Raw genomic sequence first — 18,874 nt, forward strand, 5'->3', positions numbered from 1 at the left:
CGTGGATGTTTGCTGAATTCTAAATATCTACACCATCTATATTCTTGTGAAAATCGATTTATTTTTCACTATGCCGATGGATTAAAAACGTATCTTGTGGCTGCACACGAAATATACCTCAATTTGGATGAAAACAATGATTCGATTTTATATTCTATGGATGTGGATGATTTTTGCATAAAATAATACTAACTGACACTGATTTCCATGGTAATATCTGACTATTACTGAATTTAAACCATGCACAAACATCATGTCCATTAATGGCGCCCAACGTGAAATCAATACATATTTTTTTTTTCAATATCGCTGCTGCCATCATTGCCATCAAATGCGGGCATCTGTAAATACTTGATCTATGTCCGTTTATGCATGAATTTAAATGGACAAAATGTCACCAATAACAACACTACTTAATAATGACTGCGCCAACGTCGTCTGTACATGAACAACGACTTCATATTATTCACATTTCGGTTATATTTATGGAATGATATTTACGCTCGGTAAAATCACTGGAATTCAAATGAACTCATGTGCATTCTGGAATTAACAAAATGAAATTCTTCAAAAATAATTATGAAAATTGAATATTTCGTGAAATGTGAACTTTGATTATGCGCTACCCGCCATCATTTCACCATATCACTTTTCTGCCGGGAACACTGCAATGCTATTAATATCCTGTGAATATTTTGTGCATTCGTCCTGTTGATCTCTTGATGTTTTGTTTGGTTCGCCCTTGTGAAGCTCTTTTATCGGCCACATTGAGGACATATCAGAAGGCAGCTTGTGACACGGATCAAGTAGTAATCTCATGCCCGAGAGGAACAAGCATATCCATTGAATTCGCGCAGTACAATAAGTTTATAGCTAAAGGTGAGTATTCAATTTTATAAATCGTATACTGAAGGAGATGGTATTGAATAATTTTCATTTATTAATCTTCGTCCTTTTTTGTCCGCCCCAGAGCAACAGGAAAAGATCCATTTACTCAACTGCAAATGGTGTCTGTTTTGTATAGGGAAGTAGATGGTGAAAGGGTAAACTTTCGAGCGAGAATGTCGCTTTTTAATACCACGATTGGCGCGCCATGGCGCCGCGGCATTCAGCGTAGTATATAAATAGTGGAAAGAGTAGGTATTTGTGTCATCGTTAGTGTTGGTGCTCTGTGTTGCTTTAATTTCTCACAGCAAGCTCTTTAAAAGGAATAATATTAATTTTTTTTTTTTACTTGACGGATGAAAAAATTTGCAAAGAATTTTATCAATTAAAATTGGCTCCTCTTCGCAGATATTGACATCAATGTTGGGAAATTAAATTCCAAGCGGCAAGATAAAAATGTTTTTTGTGTTGATGTTTTCTGTGCATATGTATATGATGGAATACATGTGGTGTATGGGAAACACATAATAACTCTAACGAAAGTTGTTTTTGAAGAAAAAATACATTTTTTAGGTATCATGTATTTTTAAACTCATTACTTCCTAGTTTTAAGAACATCGGTTCAGTAGCTTAGACCGTAGCTCAGGATATAGATAATAATAGTTCATATATGGAAAAAAAAAAAAAATAGCTTAGGCTCTATCTCACTTTCTGGTATATTTTCTTCAGATCAATCTCAAGAAAATGAGATCGGTCTCAAGAAAATGTTCTGGGAAGTGAGAAAAAAGCTTAAGATAATTTTTAATGCGTTCTTTTTCATTGCTACATAAGCCGTATTAAAAGTTACAACAACAAATGATTACTATGGATAAACAAAATATTTATCTGTTTGTTGTGGGTTACAGTTAGGGCTGTAAAAGTAACGACAAAATGAGTACCCGCATGTATACGTTACTTTTGATACTAGTAGCTAGAGCCTACTATTGCACGTGTATTAAGGTACACGTGTATTTAAATAATTCGTGCCGAAGCACGTGTATTTGTAAATACACGTGTATTTATATTTACACGTGTATTTATATTTACACGTGTAAATAGCGTTCGAACAGGTAGATTTGGTGGCGATTTCCTAAAATATGTATTATATTGAATGAAAAGGATATTGTTCAGGTTTTTGCGGTTATTGGCTAGATTTACACATTGAAATTACACGGAAAATTTAATTGGAAATTCTTATTCAACCCTAGCCATATAAATCTTGGAAAAAAATTTTGACCCGATTCCCATTATCGTATCGAACTGAACTTTGTACACATATGAAGTTTGGATTGCAACGCAATATTTTGGGGTCCGAACTCAGGGGAGGGGCATTGGGGGGTTGAAACACCCCAAATCTATTTTATCCCATTCTAAATATCGTAAAATCTTTTGTAGGTAAATTGCAAGAGAGGGGCTTTGGGAGCTCATACCACCCAAGCAAATTATCAGTGGCGTACGTTGAGTCGCCGGGGCCCCGGGGTAAGACTAAATTTTGGGGCCCCTTTGATATTTGGGGGCCCCTTAGTTACAAAAAAAATTACGTATACGTATACGTTTTTTTTGTATGGCTTATTTTTTAGGTTTATTTTAATGTTTTAATATTTTCGTAATGCACTTTGCTATACTTACTTAAAATGTCTCTCATAAAAGTAGTAAACACTTGTACTAGGGGCCCCTAAAATTAAATATTTAGAGACCCCTAAAATAAAATTTTTTTAGCTTAGAATTGATAGTTCTTGGGGCCTCTGTTCTGAAGTAATAAATACATATTTTATTTTCCATCATAAGACATAATTTTTTTTATTTTGGGGCCCCTGAAAAATTATTTTTAGAGCCTCAAAATTAAGTGCTTAGAGGCCCCCAAAATATAATATAATTTTGTTGGAGCCAAGAATTAATAGGTATTGGGGCCTCTGTTCTGAAGTAATATTCGGAATGCCACCAATAACGTAATGTTTTTATTTTGGGCCCTGATGTATTTATGTTGGGGCCCCTGAATTTATATTTAATTTTCCATTTGATTGTTTTGAACCACTTTTGAAGATCCTCAAATAATATTTTTTTTGCTTTTTTTGGGGCCCCTACTGTATTATTTGTGGTGGCAAAGATTTTTCAAGTAATATTTTTTGGGGCCCTAAGATAAAATTATAATTTTTCTTTTAAAAAAGCAGTTTATTTTTTTTTTTTGGGGCCCCTGGGGTAACTTTTTTTAAAATCAATATACATATATTGTGTGGCTGCCAATTCATTATACATTACACTGAATGACATAATTTGTCTCCCTTGTTACTTCGTAACTCAATTTATGCTAACAGTTTCCTTCTCTGCATTGTCCCCAGTGGGGGCCCTGGGGTCAGTTGGGGGCCCCGGGGCACCGCCCCGCTTGCCCCAAGGGAGTGTACGCCTCTGCAAATTATCATCTTCTTTCAAATATTATACGACTAAAAAGTAAAAAAATAAAGCAGATTAGATTAGATTACCAAGCAACAAAACATATAAAATAATTAAATTGACTCCATGGAGTCCCTTTAAATGCCGTCCAAGGGCTCCGGTTGTTCCACCGGGACAAGAAAAACGGTTGTTTTGTTGTGAACTACATAAGTCACAGTAGGCATTTGTCCCTTCTCGGTGGGCATATTGCCATACCCAACTCCTTGGCTTCATATTTTAGTTTTATTTTAAAATTTATTTTGATTGAATTTGTCGCTTTATTTATAAAACACCTTTTACACTTTCACTATGAACTTAGTAAACCATATGATCTTCAAATAAACGGTGATTAACAAAAAAAAAAAAAACATGTAACAGTTGGTACACTTTCTTCTGAGAAAGACACAGTAGGCAATATGCAAATATATCTTGGAAAAATTTATTAGCTTTTTTTTAATGAAAAGGCACATCATTATTTTTAATTTTTGAATAAATTATTTATAAGGTCTTCAAAAAGTTCAAATACTATTTTTCCAATTCGAACTATTTATTTGCACAATAATCTTCAGTTGTTTAGTTTTAAAAACTTTTATTTTACCCCCAAAAAGCAAAAAAATCATTTTGTTTCGTATTTACACGTGTAAATATAAATACACGTGTATTTAATAAATACACGTGTAAATAAGATACACGTGTAAACGTTTTTTACATACACGTGTACACGTGTATCGGGTACACGTGTAATTAAATACACGAACAAAATCGTAGGCTCTAACTAGTACCCGCATCAATAATATCGTTACTCGTTACTTTCGTATGTTTCGTATTTTTCGTATATGTATTTCGCATGTTTCGTATGTTTCGTTAGTTTCGTACATTTCGTATATTTCATGTATTTGATACGTTTCGTATGTTTGGTTTTTAAAGTATATTTCGTACGTTGGTAAAGGGGGGTAAAAAATTAAAAAAAAAAAAACAAAAAAAAACAAAACAAAAAAAAAGCATTTGTATAATCTAAGCTACATTTTAAGGCCATAAACATTAAAATTAGTTCCGGCGTTCTCATGTTATAAGAGTTTGAAGGTAGATATATTGAATTTTTTTTCGATTTTTTTTAATCAAACGTGGAAACTTTTTTGAATTTTATCCTAATTTTTCGACAAAACATTGGTAATTTAATGTTTATATTGTTTCAGTAATCTTATCACACTTCTTTAAAGACTTTTTTTTGAAAAGTACATCGTGCAGATCTCGGAATATTAACACTTTAACCCTAGTTTACAACACGCAAAATAATGCAATAACCAAACTTGGTTCGCACGAACCCCAATCCGTAAACTAGGGTTAATACAACCATGTCGAACAATTTTTCATTTATTTTTTCTTTGATAGTGATTTTCAAACCTCGTTTTCTCTGCTTTTTTTTTTGTTGAAAATGAACAAATTTTTTGAAAAACCAAAATCATTTTGTACATTATTAAGCTACATATCAAGACCATTAACACCAAAGCCATAAACACATTGGTTGCGCACGGGCATATTTTGGCCACATTGAGTAAATACCAAAACGTCTCTCTTGATATTTCTATATAAATTATAGATAACACAACGATTTATTGATCCTTGGCAATAATGTTTTTATCGAGACAAAAGTGAACTTCAGATAATTATCTGGAGTTAGCATTATATGACTACGGTAACGATACGGATACGAGATGCGAGATGCGAAATGCGACAAATAGTGTGTATCAATTTGTTTCGCATCTCATTTAGTATTGAAATTGGAATCGCGTCGTTACTCGTATGTTTCGTTTGTTTCGTATGTTTCGTTACTTCAGTACCCAGTAACGAAACATACGAGTAACGATACTGTTTAGAAAGTAACGTTTCGTTACTCGTTACTGAATACCTGCATTTTAGTAACGAATACATACGATTTGCTACAGCTCTAGTCAGGGGCGGATCCAGGATTTTTTTCTGGGGGGGGCACAAGGGATGGATTGGCAAAAAAAAAGGCAATAACAGTTAGAAATTAAGTGAAGTATCTGAAAATGCACTTACAATCCTGTGATATATTAAAGTTAGTAATCTATTCTTTATTTTATTTTTTGACTTAAGTTGTTTCATCAAATAGTTTTTGAGAAATTAAGTTTTAAAGATGAAATTTTGAAAAAAAAAATGTTGATGTTTTTTAATTGATTTTGTATAAAATTTTGTAATATTATGGACATAATTATAATATTAGTTAATGATCTAGTAGTTTTTAGTCAAATACTAAAGACTTCAATCTAATAAATATTAAAGTTCCTAAGAATAACAAAAAAAACTGAATCATACTTTTTTGCTGGGAAACCCAGTTTTGTTTTTTTTTTTATTTGCATTAACCTTTTGTAACCCAAGGTCGTAAATTTAAAAATTAATAAGTCAATCGAATGGCCTTTATCTTTAATAAAACACGTATTTTTTAAAAATTCAATAAAGTCATTATTTACTTAGTTATTTTGATATTTAGGGAGTAAAAAAAAGTTTAAATAATTTATTTTTATATAAAAATGCAAAAATTCAGGCAAAAAACTATCTAATATTAATTTTTAGGCACTTTCCTAAAATCCAAAAATAAAATAAAATAAAATAAACTAATGAAAACTTTTTTTTCTGAATTTCGTAGTTTTTACACAAATTAGCTTATTTTCAAAAAAAGCCCAACTTTCAACATTAACTGTCAATTAAAAACTATTATTGCTATTTATTAGAAATTTGAAGTAGGTACTATTTCGATAAAGCAATACTTAAAGATTATATTAGAAGCTTCAAAAGAAAAAAAATAGTTTGTAGAGCTTTTATGCAATCTTTTTCGGTTTGTTACAGAAATGTCACATGGGGCTACAAGGGGTTAAATTGTTTTATATCTCAAGAATATTGTGTTCAAATTGTAGGTCTCTTGCAGCCAAATTGACCAAGTTCTGAGTATTTTAATACTTCCCTTAGGAACGTTTTAGTCTTTTAGTCCAGAGTTCAAAACTTTAAATCGTTATCCCCACAACTAATGTTATCAACGCCGGTGCTCCTCAAAACTACTGCACCGATTCTTTTGAAATTTTAAACACTATTTTTTTTACATATTCTTAAAGGTATCCCTGGAGAAATTTTCTCAATAAAATAATATTTATAAAAATCTATAAGTAAGGGTCGCTTTTGAGGAGTTTTTTTCCAGGGGTCTTTGTTTTCGGGGTGCAAACTTGGGCAAACTTCTAAAATGCAAGTTTGTTCTACATATCCAGCAGTTCTATAATATATAGTTTATGCAATGTTGTGGCGTGTTCCGCTAATTTGAAAACACTAATGTTAAAAAAAACAACGAGAAAAGTTCAAATTTTTTAACCCCTCCGTATGAAAAAATAGAGTTGCATATACAATTATTTTTTTTTTTAGAATATCATTCAATGTCATTCGATGTCCATATCAAAATTTTTCACCAAAATCACTTTGAAAATTCACCTTTTCTTAAATCGAAAAAAAATTCGTGTGTACCCAACAAATAGCCGTTTATTTATTTGTGAGGTGGAGCTTTTCATTGGAAAGGGATGCAACAAACAATAAAATTCGCATTTTCAGCCAGAAATAGACAAGAGTTTCACTCAAGTTCTTTCTGTTATTATTCATATATTTTAAAAACTCTTATAGTTTGATTTCCTTTAAGTATGAACTTTAAGTTCTGGGGGGGGCACGTGCCCCCGTGCCCCCCCCCTGTATCCGCCTATGGCTCTAGTTACAGTGAACATTTTTCACTCTTGAACAACAAATTATTACTTAAAATAATTAAAAATAATAACCGTTTGTTGTTGTTTAATCAGTAAAATACCGATATACCACAAAATACGGCTATAATGTATGAAAAAATTTATTTTCAGTTTGGCTCACAATTCTATATCTCTATATAGGGTATTGTGTATAGAATACTTTAGAAATAAATTGTCTGGACAAGAGAAACGGGTTTCGTCTTAAACGCTTCGGCTTTTTTTAGCACGTAGTCAAAGATATTGAACAACGTTTTCATCCAACAAAAATATCGTTCATACCTAAATGAGTTTCTTAATGCATTTTATTGCGAAATACCATAAAATGTATCCTTCATATTTTTTTATAAGCTTGGTAATATAACACTGGTGAACAACATTTTGGCCACGAATCCGAAGTCAGAAATATTCTATTGGCCTCTGTCTTAGAAATACATAAATTACCTTTATAAAATGCAAACAAACGTGATTTTGACTGTTTTTGTTGATAATTTGAAAGCTTTTGACCTCTAATAAGCAATGTATGCCATTTAATTTCTCGTAGATACAATCAAAATTTTAGAAAAAAAAAAAATTAAAATCGTTGCAGTCATTTAAAAGATAAAAATAATAAAAATGCAGCTCTAAAGAAATTTTTAATCGACACGAAAATCCACTAACCTATGTATTTTCAAAAGTCGGTTTTTCGAAAAAAAAAAAAAATAAAAATATTAAAAAAAAGATCGAAAAATGTTTTTTTTTTTGAAAATTTTGGTTAAAAATTAAAATCGACTCACAAGTTTGCGAGGTAGTAAGATATAAAGACAACAGTTGTATTAGAGGTATCTTTAGTAATGGTTAAAAAAAAGTATAAATTTGAGGTTTTAGTCAAAACCAAAATTACGATGATGGAGAAGTCCAAAAAAAAATATCATCAAAATCAATTTTTTTAATTTATTTGGAGACAGTAGTTATTATAATCTATATTCTATAAGTTAACTAATATGCATAATTGCATATATCTGTGGCCACAAGCCTTAACCGCCTAAGTCGAGATAGGATTTTTTAGAGATAAATTATGCGAGCGCTGGTTTACCCTAGGGAGGCAATATAAAATCGTTAATTCCTCGTTTTCCTATCTCGACTTAGGCGGTTAAGGCTTGTGGCCACAGATATGTATAAGTGCTTTGAATTTCAAGAGCAAGTAGGTGCGACCCATTCATGAATTCTTATTTAATTTAAAATCCTTAGAACCGTTTGTGAGAAAAATATTCAAAATATGAAAAATGCAGCATAGTAATGGTAGTTTTGATTACAACTTAGTTTTTTGTTTTCAATACAATACCAATGCAATAAATTTAGTTTTCGTCTCAATAATCAATGCGTGTGGGAATCTTCAACTTACTCCAATTTTTTTCGTGCTCCAAATACCAATTTTATTATCATCAAACTGACTCTCAGCATCAATCGATCAAATTTGATTTTCAATTTAAGAAATTTTCTTTAATTTTGTTTTCAATTTTCGTTGTCCTTTATTTAAATCGCCCATAATTGTATGCAAATATAAGAGAAAAGTATCCTACAGTTTTGTTAGGGCGTTTTCGAGGTATTGTAAGCTAAAACTACCATTTCATCATGGGCAAGAACTAAAGAAAATCGTTGTGTGCAAGTGAGTTTTTCTTCAATCGCTCAATTTAAGGACTTAAGACTATATTTTGGTAAGCAAGCGATTGCAGCCTTAAAAGAAAGTCTAGCTCGTTTTATAAGCGACATACAAGACAATATACTTTAAAAACTGACTCTAAATAAGACTTCACGTTTGAACCACTAAAATCTTAGTTGAGGTATACATGAACCTCATTTCCTGTATCAAATACAATTCTGCAATTTTTCTATGTTCGTTTTGAAAACTAAAAACGAAACACTTAAAAATCACCCTTTTCTATAGATTTACTCCAATATTTCAACTGTACTGAAAATCGTTGAAAACAATTGAAAAAAAAACCTGACGACTGATTTTCTTCGAATATCCTTTGCTTTTTCATTCTTGTTTTTTTTTTTATTTAAAATAAATAAATCATTCAAATACTACGTAATTGAACCTATATACCTTTTGATAAGTTCATTGAAACATTTCTATTTTCTATTTACAGATGGTATCGCAATCGATGAACTCTGCCCCACAGATAATCACCCAACGCAAATACGATCGAAATCAAAGTATTTGCTACGCGGTTCGACATTTGGCTCGCCTACACAAGTTGTTCCAGCGAATCGTTATGTTGGTGCTATCGCTAACGCTATTGGTCTAGCTATAGTTACAAATACCAATAGCACTTCTACAACCACCACTGTCACCGAACAGGAGCAACACCAGGATGGAGATACCAACAGTCCGGAGAATTGCATGTGGCCCAATGCCCTTCAGGTACGTAAATTGTGTTTTTAACATTAACCGGACTTTAGAGGGTTGTTGGAGGTTATATGGGGTTCGGTTCGGGTACGGGTAGGTACGGCAGAAAATTTTGAAGTTGTAAAATGTAAAAACGGCACATAAAAACCGAATCAATTGAATTTTGCATGGATGTGCTTCTGCTCGTGGGTTGTGTGTTTGGATACAAGCAGCCATGAAGCATCCACATCCCAGACATCGATGTAATGCTGATAAATGTGAATTACAAACACCAATTACGTGACGACAGTTTGTGTATCCAATTTGCAAGAAAATTTATTTATTGTCGATCGCGTCCTGCCGATACCTTATGTATCATCGCGATAGCACGTTGTGCAGAATATATATGTATAAGTAGGTATAGGTTGGTTTGCAGAATATTGGGTTGAAGAGTTTGGTATATTTCGATGGCTTCATTGGAATATTGGCCTCCTACACACAGAACCAACCAATACCACAATGTAGGTACCATCTGACTGGCATTTTATGAGGGTAGGATATTTGAATTAGATGATGCCGTAGATACCCTTGTGTTAAAATTTACATAAACGAAACTTTGTTTATAGATCGAAGAGTCAAATAATTTAGTTGAACGAATATAATCAATTTTATTAAATGCAAATCAGGTCAACACTTTTGTTCAATTACAACAACCCTCTTGTGTATTACACAAAAGGGGTCAGTGTATGTTGTCCAGTGTTATAGGTTTTAGATGTTGTTCTATGTTACCCTTTTTCCTAAAACTAAAACCCAATTGCTAAAAAAAGGGAGGTTTTAAGGCATTATATTATATTGTTTTAAGTTAAGTAGCGATTTATATCAATTTATCCAAATTGTGTGTGTTGTTTATAGTGCATAATGAAGTTCATCTTTTAATTTGTACTTAAAGACTAATGAAGTATTATGAAGTAGGCTAAATCAAGTTTAAGTTTATTATATCCCCAACTAAAGATGGGTTTTTGAACTTATATGTATGCAGGTACATAGGAGATTAGAAAATTAGGAACATTTTTCAGAGAAAACGGGGTACAAAATACCAAGATTTCTGACTCAATTCTTACATTATGTTTTCTTTTAAATTTTAATAAACCGTTGAGCAAAAGGTATTTAACCCTCTGTAGGCACACCTCTTTTTTGCGAATTTGGTTTATACTTTTTTATGGCGCTAGAATTTTTTTCGGTCTCACTATTTTATATAAAATCATGTATGAAATTGATGTAGAATTTTCCGAGGAATTCGAATACTTTATTCACAATTCCCAAAAAATGTATTTTCACCCTTATAAAGACACTTTTCTGTGACTACTTTTAATTTTTGTCCTGTCAAATTCGCACCCGTGTGCCGACAGAGGGTTAATAAATTATTCTTCATAAAAATGAATAATTGCTTTAGAATTTCGATCTTCATTAAAAACCTGGGGCGTATTCAAAGAAGAACTTCTTGTTAACAACGAACTTTTCATTTATTTTTTCTTGGAGGGCAGATAAAATTTATTGAAAGGTTTTACAACTTAAGCAGAAATTTGCAGCTTTCTTCAAGTATGTTCGGTTAGTTTGAAAGACGAACAACGAACATGCTCGTCGAACTTTTTAGTATTCGTTTTGTTTTTCTCATGCTGGTTCACGAACGATTTGATGTTAGTGTTTTTTTTTGGATCAGATGTTCGCCATTTCGGGACACGCTATGAATTTTCCATAAGCGCTTTCACGTAACATTGAGCGGAGGTCTTAACTTGTAATTGATTTGAAACTTTTTTGCTAGATTTGATATCTGCAATAAATTCTATTTCCGTGTTCACAGCTGATATCAAGTAGGTATCTACCTAATTGTATTTGTTGATAGCACACACCAGTGTGGCCGCTGGCAAATTCGAGAAGGTCGCAAAAAAAGGGGTCACGTCTGATATCACAATCAGACGAAATTCGTATAAAGTGCCAAAAAATAAGGTATTGATACCTATCTCTTATTCTTGATTTTAAACCATTAAGTCAGGTCTAATTTGTTAATTTTCTGATTAATTACCTAATGAAATAAAAAATTTCAAAACCGCCATTCACAGAAAGTTGATTAAATTAGTTGAAAAATTAACCAAGCTGGTTCTTTTTAAGGTTCTTAAAAAATCTATTTTATTTTTAGTAAAAATTTAATTGAATTGATAAAATTAAAAAAAAAGTTGAAGGAAATTTAAGCAAAAAAAAAAACACTATACAGTTTCTTAAAAAAACAAAATGCACAACTGGGTCGGACGTAGGTACTTCTCTTTTTCGATGTTGTGTCCTCTTCAATATTTAAATGTGAGAAATCAGAAGAGTTTTCTCTTTTTGCTTATTTTTTGTCCCTCTTATGAACTGGCATATACTTTTTTAATTAATCAAACGTTGGGGTAGCTGGAACTGATGTGGTTCAGAAAATGTTTTTGAGTTATTGTCATTAAAAATTTAAAGGAAGCCAACGTTGAAACTGTACGATCCGCGGCGTCAAATTGTGTTTTGTTGATTTTGTACGCGATTTGTACCACGAATTGGTTCATTATGCTCTTGATCATAATCACTGTTGGTGTTGACTATTAACCATTGAAAACTGAATTCTCGAATATTATTCGAATCCTAACGTTATCTCAAAATTAGAACTAAACAGAAACTATGTTGGTTTCTTGATTGTGCACCGAAAAAAAAAAAACAATATCAATTTAACATTTTTTAAATATCAAATTAACATTTTTTAAATATCAGCCTAAAATGCTCTATAAAATGTGTTTTATGATATTTAAAATGTTAAAACAACATTTTTATTATCAGGATGATATTTAAATGTCACATTTTGGAAATTTTTTTTGATATTTTACTATCATTTTTTCATATCAATTTCTCATTCCAAATTATTGAAAAATATTAAATAAAAAATTTTTAATGTGCACTAATTTAAAGGCGCCTTGTGTTTTTTCGAAGTAAAATGTATGATTTACTGAGAAAATTTGATCGGCACTAAGATTTTACTTCACATTGTTTGGGAGAAAATAACAAAACAATTATATCACGCTATTTTGTAAAGAATATTCCCTTTCAGTAATGTTTTGAAAAAAGAAAGAAAATTCTTAAAATAATAAAAATAATAAAAATGAAAAGGGAAGAAATAGGTTTCATTATAATAAACTTAAACGTAAAATCTAGTCAACATTGATATTTTAGTTGTCAAAGCGAAATTTTCACTATCCACTTAAACTTAAAAAAATGTCAAAAAGATATTTTAATTGTCAAAGTGAAATTTTCACTATCCCACCTGAAATTAAAAAATGTCAAAATGATATGATAAAATATCAAAATTGATATTTTAATTGTTGGACGACTTTTGTCACTGAAAAATGTTAATTTGATAGCTGTTATTATCAATTTTTTCTTTCGGTGTGTCTTGATATGCAACACCTTTCTTGCAGATTTAAACCTTTTGAAACATTAATTTTACTTTATATTATTTACTTTTATCATTTAAAAATGGTCACTGCCAATATTTTGCATGAACAATTTTCTCCTTTACCCAGCTAATTAAAATTACTATTGTTATACATTACATACATTTGAAAAAAAAAAAAAAATTAAAACTTTCCTCATTTAAGTATATAAGTAACACCATTCCTTAAAACAAAAGCCAATTTGCGTTTTAGCCTCATTTAGATAACAACAACTAAATCAACCTAAATCATAACTTTCTTGATCTAAGCAATTTCCTAAAATTAATGTCAGGTAACATTAAGTTAATGTAAATAAATTCAAAGCTCTTTTTTTTCACTCCTCTCACACAGACAGCCTATACCATTTATTTTGTGATACCACTTTGACCAGAACAAAAAAAAAAAAAGTGACACAAATAACTAAATCACCTGCTAAAACATAAATTGTCCTTCTTTCACCAGCAAAAAAAAAATTAAGCTCTCAGATAAAAATGTGAATGTTAACGTGAATCACCGCTTTTAAATTATAAGTCCACTTAAGGATTCCGTCTACGACCATAAAAAAAAAAGGAACCAAAAAACCACATACCAGCTGTCAAAGGTTGCATAAATATAAAGACGACATCTTCTTAACGGAGACGAAGCAAAAAATTTCTACCAAAAAAGTAGGGTGACTTTTATGTGGTCTTTAAAGAAGTCCCAGATGAAAAAAACAGGAACATGTTGAATTTACGGTCAAACTTGATTTTTTTTCTTAGTTATTTAAAAGGTTGAACTTATTCGAATTCGGAAACAAGTTTGTATATACATTAGGTTAGATGTTAGAATCTTCTGTATCTGTTAGGTTAAGTTCAACAAAAATAAGGAATTTGTAGAATATCCGGTCACGAATAATAAGAAATAGTAGGTAAATGCGTTTCAGCCATTAAATAATAAGGGTATCCACGTAACGAGATAATTTTCTACTTTTGTAGAAAAATAGAAAATTCCACAAAAGGTTAAAATGAAAATAATTGCGTAAACAAGGGAAACAAACAGCTGTTTTTTAAACGTCAAATTGAACTTACAAAATTTGTTCAATTAAAAAAATAAAGTCAAGCTAATTTTGCAAATACTATGCAACAGTAAAAAAATGTAATTTGCTCAAATAAAATAATATTCTCTTTTCAATATTAACATATTTTATTTGTGATTATCTGAATAATAAGACATAAATCGCGTTCAAAAACATATTCCAGATACGGGTATCCCAGATAGTATATCCGAAAGGTGATTGAACACACCCAAAGTTTATCAGATTTATTTTTACGGTTTCTGCTTCAAATTTGTGAGATAAAATTCTATGATTTGCAGAATATTTTTCCCATACAAATTTTGACAGCTCATTTCGACCGATAGAACATTCTACGGTTTCTACGGTTTCTTATTATACCCCTAATAATTAAAAAAAAAAAAAAAAACAAAACAAAAATGTAAATGAAGAAAAGTAAATAAAAACACACGTTATTTATCCGCACTTGAAAACGATCAACAAGTAGATATTGCAGCGGAGTTTGGACTCCGTTTACACTGTGATACTTTTTTGCTTATGCTGAGGTAAGCTCAGGGGGGGTTCCAGGATTCTTCCCAAAGAAGCAACAAAGCTGGGGTTTTGAAAGTTCCAAACTCAAGGAAACAGCCTTTTTTATCCTTACTTTCTTCAATCGGTTTTATTTATTGTTCTTGCTTATTACTAATTTACATCGATATTTTGATCTTTATGTCTAACAAGTTATTTCATATAATTCGTGTCCCCGGCACGCAATCCGGAGAGAAGTCTGTCCGGAACTCACTATGAGAACCTATGTCCAATGAGCTAAGGAACTCAAAGGAAAAGTCTTCGGAATCTGAATGGAATCCTATGTCCCAAAAATACGGAGAAAAGTCTGGTCGGAACTCGGCAGGAGAACCTACATATGTCTAACGAGAAGCTCGAAGGAGTAGTCTGTGGGATCCTAATGGAAACCCTTATGTCCCCAGTACACAACCTGGAGAGGATCTGGACGGAACTCGCTAGGAGAAATTATGTCCAATGAGCTAGGAAACTCAAAGAAGAAGTCTTTGGAATCCGAATGGAATCCTATGTCCCCACAATAACGATAGAAGTCTGGGTGGAACTCGGCAGGAGAACCTATGTCCAACGAGAAGCTCAAAGGAGTAGTCTGTGGGAATCCCAATGGAAACCCTTATGTCCCCAAAATGTGGAGATAATTTGTTAGTGTTGATTTCTGATTCCCTAATACAACTAGCTACTGTGTTAAATTTTTGACACTATTGAGGTGAACAAAATAATTTCAAAAAAAGAATTTATTGTTTAAAATTTTGTCTGCCTTTTTTCTGCCATGATACTCCTCTTTAATAAAAAAAAAAAAAACAAAACAAAACCATCTGCAAAAAAAATTTAACTCAAATTTAACCAGGTCCCGGAGCCCAATAAATTTTTGAAAATTTTTTATTCACCTCAATAGTGTCAAAAATTTTACACGAATTTAACTATTTAACGCAATTCACACACGGCCAGGGTTCAGATTTCAGTTTCAAAATTTCGAAGCAAATTTGAAAAAAAAGTGAAGTAGATCCAAAATTTCGGAAGTAGATTTCAAAATTAAACTTTCAGAAAATTTATTTACAAAAATTTATTCTAAAAAAATAATTTTTCAACAAAACTATTTTTCTTAACTTATTTTATTATGATCTTTTCCAAAAAACCTTTCTCATCTAGTGGTTGTAACGGTGCTTTGGGGTATAACGGTTAATTTAGCATAATCTAACAAATTTTTGATCAGGAATTCTTCAAAATTAGTCAAAATTACTTTGATAAACTTTATTTATATCTTGAATTCGAAGAATAATTGACCTTCATTCATGTTTTGAAATTTCAGCTGAGATTTTTTTCTCAATGCCTCGACCAGATTTAAAATTGAAGTTAAATTCCTTTCTCTAAATTAATTATTTGAAAACACGGCCTTAGGACCAAAAATTCAAGAAAATGACGATCAAGAAAGAGCTGCCCCTAATTGCCAGGTCTTTTTCTGGGTCTATTATCTACTTGGCTCTGTGACTGTGTCTATACACTAAATGAATAGGTACTTGGAAACAGAGAATCGCAAGATTGACGATTTTGTGATAATTTTTGCTTCCTCATATGATATCGGCGGGTGAAACTTACTGTGAAGTGTAACACAGTTAAACGTTAAAATTTCATGAAAACTAAAATTCATTTTTTTTATGTAGGATGGGGATGACGATTGTCGCCTACGACAACTCGTACTGTCTTTGTTTCTTTTGTTTTTGTGTTTCTGGTGGTGCAGCTACGTCACTTGGCCTACCCTGTGTAGGCATTGTTGATACGCGAATTGTGTATAATTATTTATACAATTTTCATTCGTTTGTTGAAAATGAAAAACTAAGTTGTGACGCTTCGTCACAACACGAAAACTGAATTATTCAAAAAATGGATTAAAAACTTGTCGCTTCACGCACTCTAGTTAATTTTCTCTTCAATCTAAACCAATTTCAAAAACTTTTGTTTTGGAAAGAATATTATTTTTATATTTATATGTATACAACTATACCTATTTGAATTTTAACTCGAATAAATTTCATTTTACCAATCATTCACAATCACAACCAATACAAAGCTAGATAAAACCTTCCAGGCTTTGGAATTGAATATCAGGACCATTATTAAAAAAAAAAATCAAAGAAAAACAACTTTGATGAAACAACTATTTTTCGTTATAATATTGCGTCAAAGATGAACATTTTATGTTCCCACATGCAAAAATATTGGACATTCAATCATCAAAAATGATATCCTTGAAAAGTTTTTGTAACAAGAAACCAAATATACGGTTGCATAAAGCAAGTGGTTCAGAACTACATTCCTGACCCCTCTTCTGACTTAGTAAACAAAAAATATCTAGAAACAAGATATCTGTCCAAATTGGTTTCTTTATTAAAAACAGAAAACTCAAAAATAGAATTTAGGTTCAAAGTTAAAATATACCACATGCAGATACATACATTTATATCAATTTAATTAAAAGTCGTTATATTTGTTTCTATTTCTATTACGTAAAGTATGTAGCCTAGCCACCTACACACATCCATACCTATAAAAAAAACTTTTATTGAATTTTTTTTCTACTTCAAATTGCGTCATCACCCATTGTTACAAAAAAAAATTTACACATTTATAAGTATTCATAACTTTTATAATAATTACCAAACTGTCATGCATATTCCCAATGGTAATTATTTCACCACACAGCACAACATCAGACACATAGTTTGACATTAAAAATAACAAAATCTTTCCTTCAACATCAAAATGCAGATATATAAATTTTTATACCTACAGTAAAACCCGGATAAGTGCCTCTCGCTTAAGTGCCTAACCCGCATAAGTGCCTTTGTTTTTTAGAACCAAAATTTTAAGGATTTTTTCATATAAAACTCATCTTTTAAGTACCTTTCGCTTAACTGCGTTTCCCGCTTAACTACGTTCTATTTCAAATACTTATGATTGAATTTACTTGCAGGAAATTCTTTTAAGTAAACATTTGAAACAAGTTTCAGCAGTAAGAAAAACTTCATTTGCTAAAGCGCTTTAAGATTCAAAAATTCTACTAAAAGTAGAAACTAACTAGTTAGTTATTTTAAACTTTCAAAGTTATTTTGTTTGTGAAGATTCTGTTATTAATAATCAAACATGTTTTTTTTTATTTTTAAGTAAATATAGAGATAAGTGCCTATGAGCACTTAAGCGGGTTCTTGTAAGTAACTTACCCGCTTTAGTGCCTAACAAAACCGGGCATTTAAGGTGAGGTACTTATCCGGGTTTTACTGTATATATAAAATGTGATGAAAAAATATCAACAATTTATAAAATAAATTTATATATGTAGATTTCAACATTTATTACAAAATTGTATCTCTTGAATTGTAGGTATAGTATATTCATATTAATTTTACAAAATTTATTGAGCCATAACATTGCCATGTTGTGGCTCACATAAACACTCATATTATATAAATCCCTTTATATGATTTGCATAAATGGAAGTTTCAATTTGTTGTATATACATATACATATAACTCCTCTAGTTGTCTGACAGAAAATAGTATTTCGAATTTTATGTGTATATATTTGAGGATAAGTCAGGATGGGAATACAAACATCATTTGCAATGATGTTAGTTTAGCTAAATGACACAACTCACAAACAACGTATAATTAATAATAATAATTTTTGAAATATGATTTTAAATTTAGAATAGTGAGGAATAATAATGTCGCTATACCAGAGACAGTGATGATTTGATAAAAGGGGGGGGGGGGGGGGGGGGCTAAATCACCCACACTCGAATATCTAATCAATTAAAAAAATCTAAAATGGATAAAACAAGGGAATATTTTATAGATATTGAAGATTTTGATAAATACCTACGCTTGTTTCAATATTTTCCATGTGTCGGATACAATTAAAACAATGATAAATGTATATGTATATCATAACAAGTTCACACATTAATTAATATGACATAGAAATATTGTCATCAAAGCCAAACTAATCCACAAACATGTATCTACTATCTAAAAAAAAAACTATGTTTATGAATATCAAGTTTAAAATTTTTCTGTTTTAAGCTCGATTTAAACAAATACATACAAAAGTGCAATTGATATATTTGAAGGAATATTTTCATAATTTTTAAGCCTTTGATATTAAATTAAAATAGTGGCATTAAAGTCGAATCGATTTTTGTTGGTTAAAAGTCTTTGTCAACATACAATAGGTA

At 31.1% G+C, this 18,874-nt stretch overlaps 1 protein-coding gene across 3 annotated transcripts in view; it reads left to right on the forward strand.

The window, feature by feature from the left end:
* LOC129913453 (uncharacterized) overlaps positions 1–18,874 on the forward strand; it is a 711,188-nt gene that overhangs the window by 426,960 nt on the left and 265,354 nt on the right. For all 3 annotated transcript variants that reach the window (XM_055992144.1, XM_055992142.1, XM_055992143.1), the window contains exons 2-3: positions 751–879; positions 9,284–9,558. In XM_055992144.1, the coding sequence (XP_055848119.1) occupies positions 751–879; positions 9,284–9,558 (404 nt within the window). The remainder of the gene's footprint in view (positions 1–750; positions 880–9,283; positions 9,559–18,874) is intronic.

This window comes from Episyrphus balteatus, chromosome 3, assembly GCF_945859705.1.
Source record: "Episyrphus balteatus chromosome 3, idEpiBalt1.1, whole genome shotgun sequence".
Taxonomy (NCBI): domain Eukaryota; kingdom Metazoa; phylum Arthropoda; class Insecta; order Diptera; family Syrphidae; genus Episyrphus; species Episyrphus balteatus.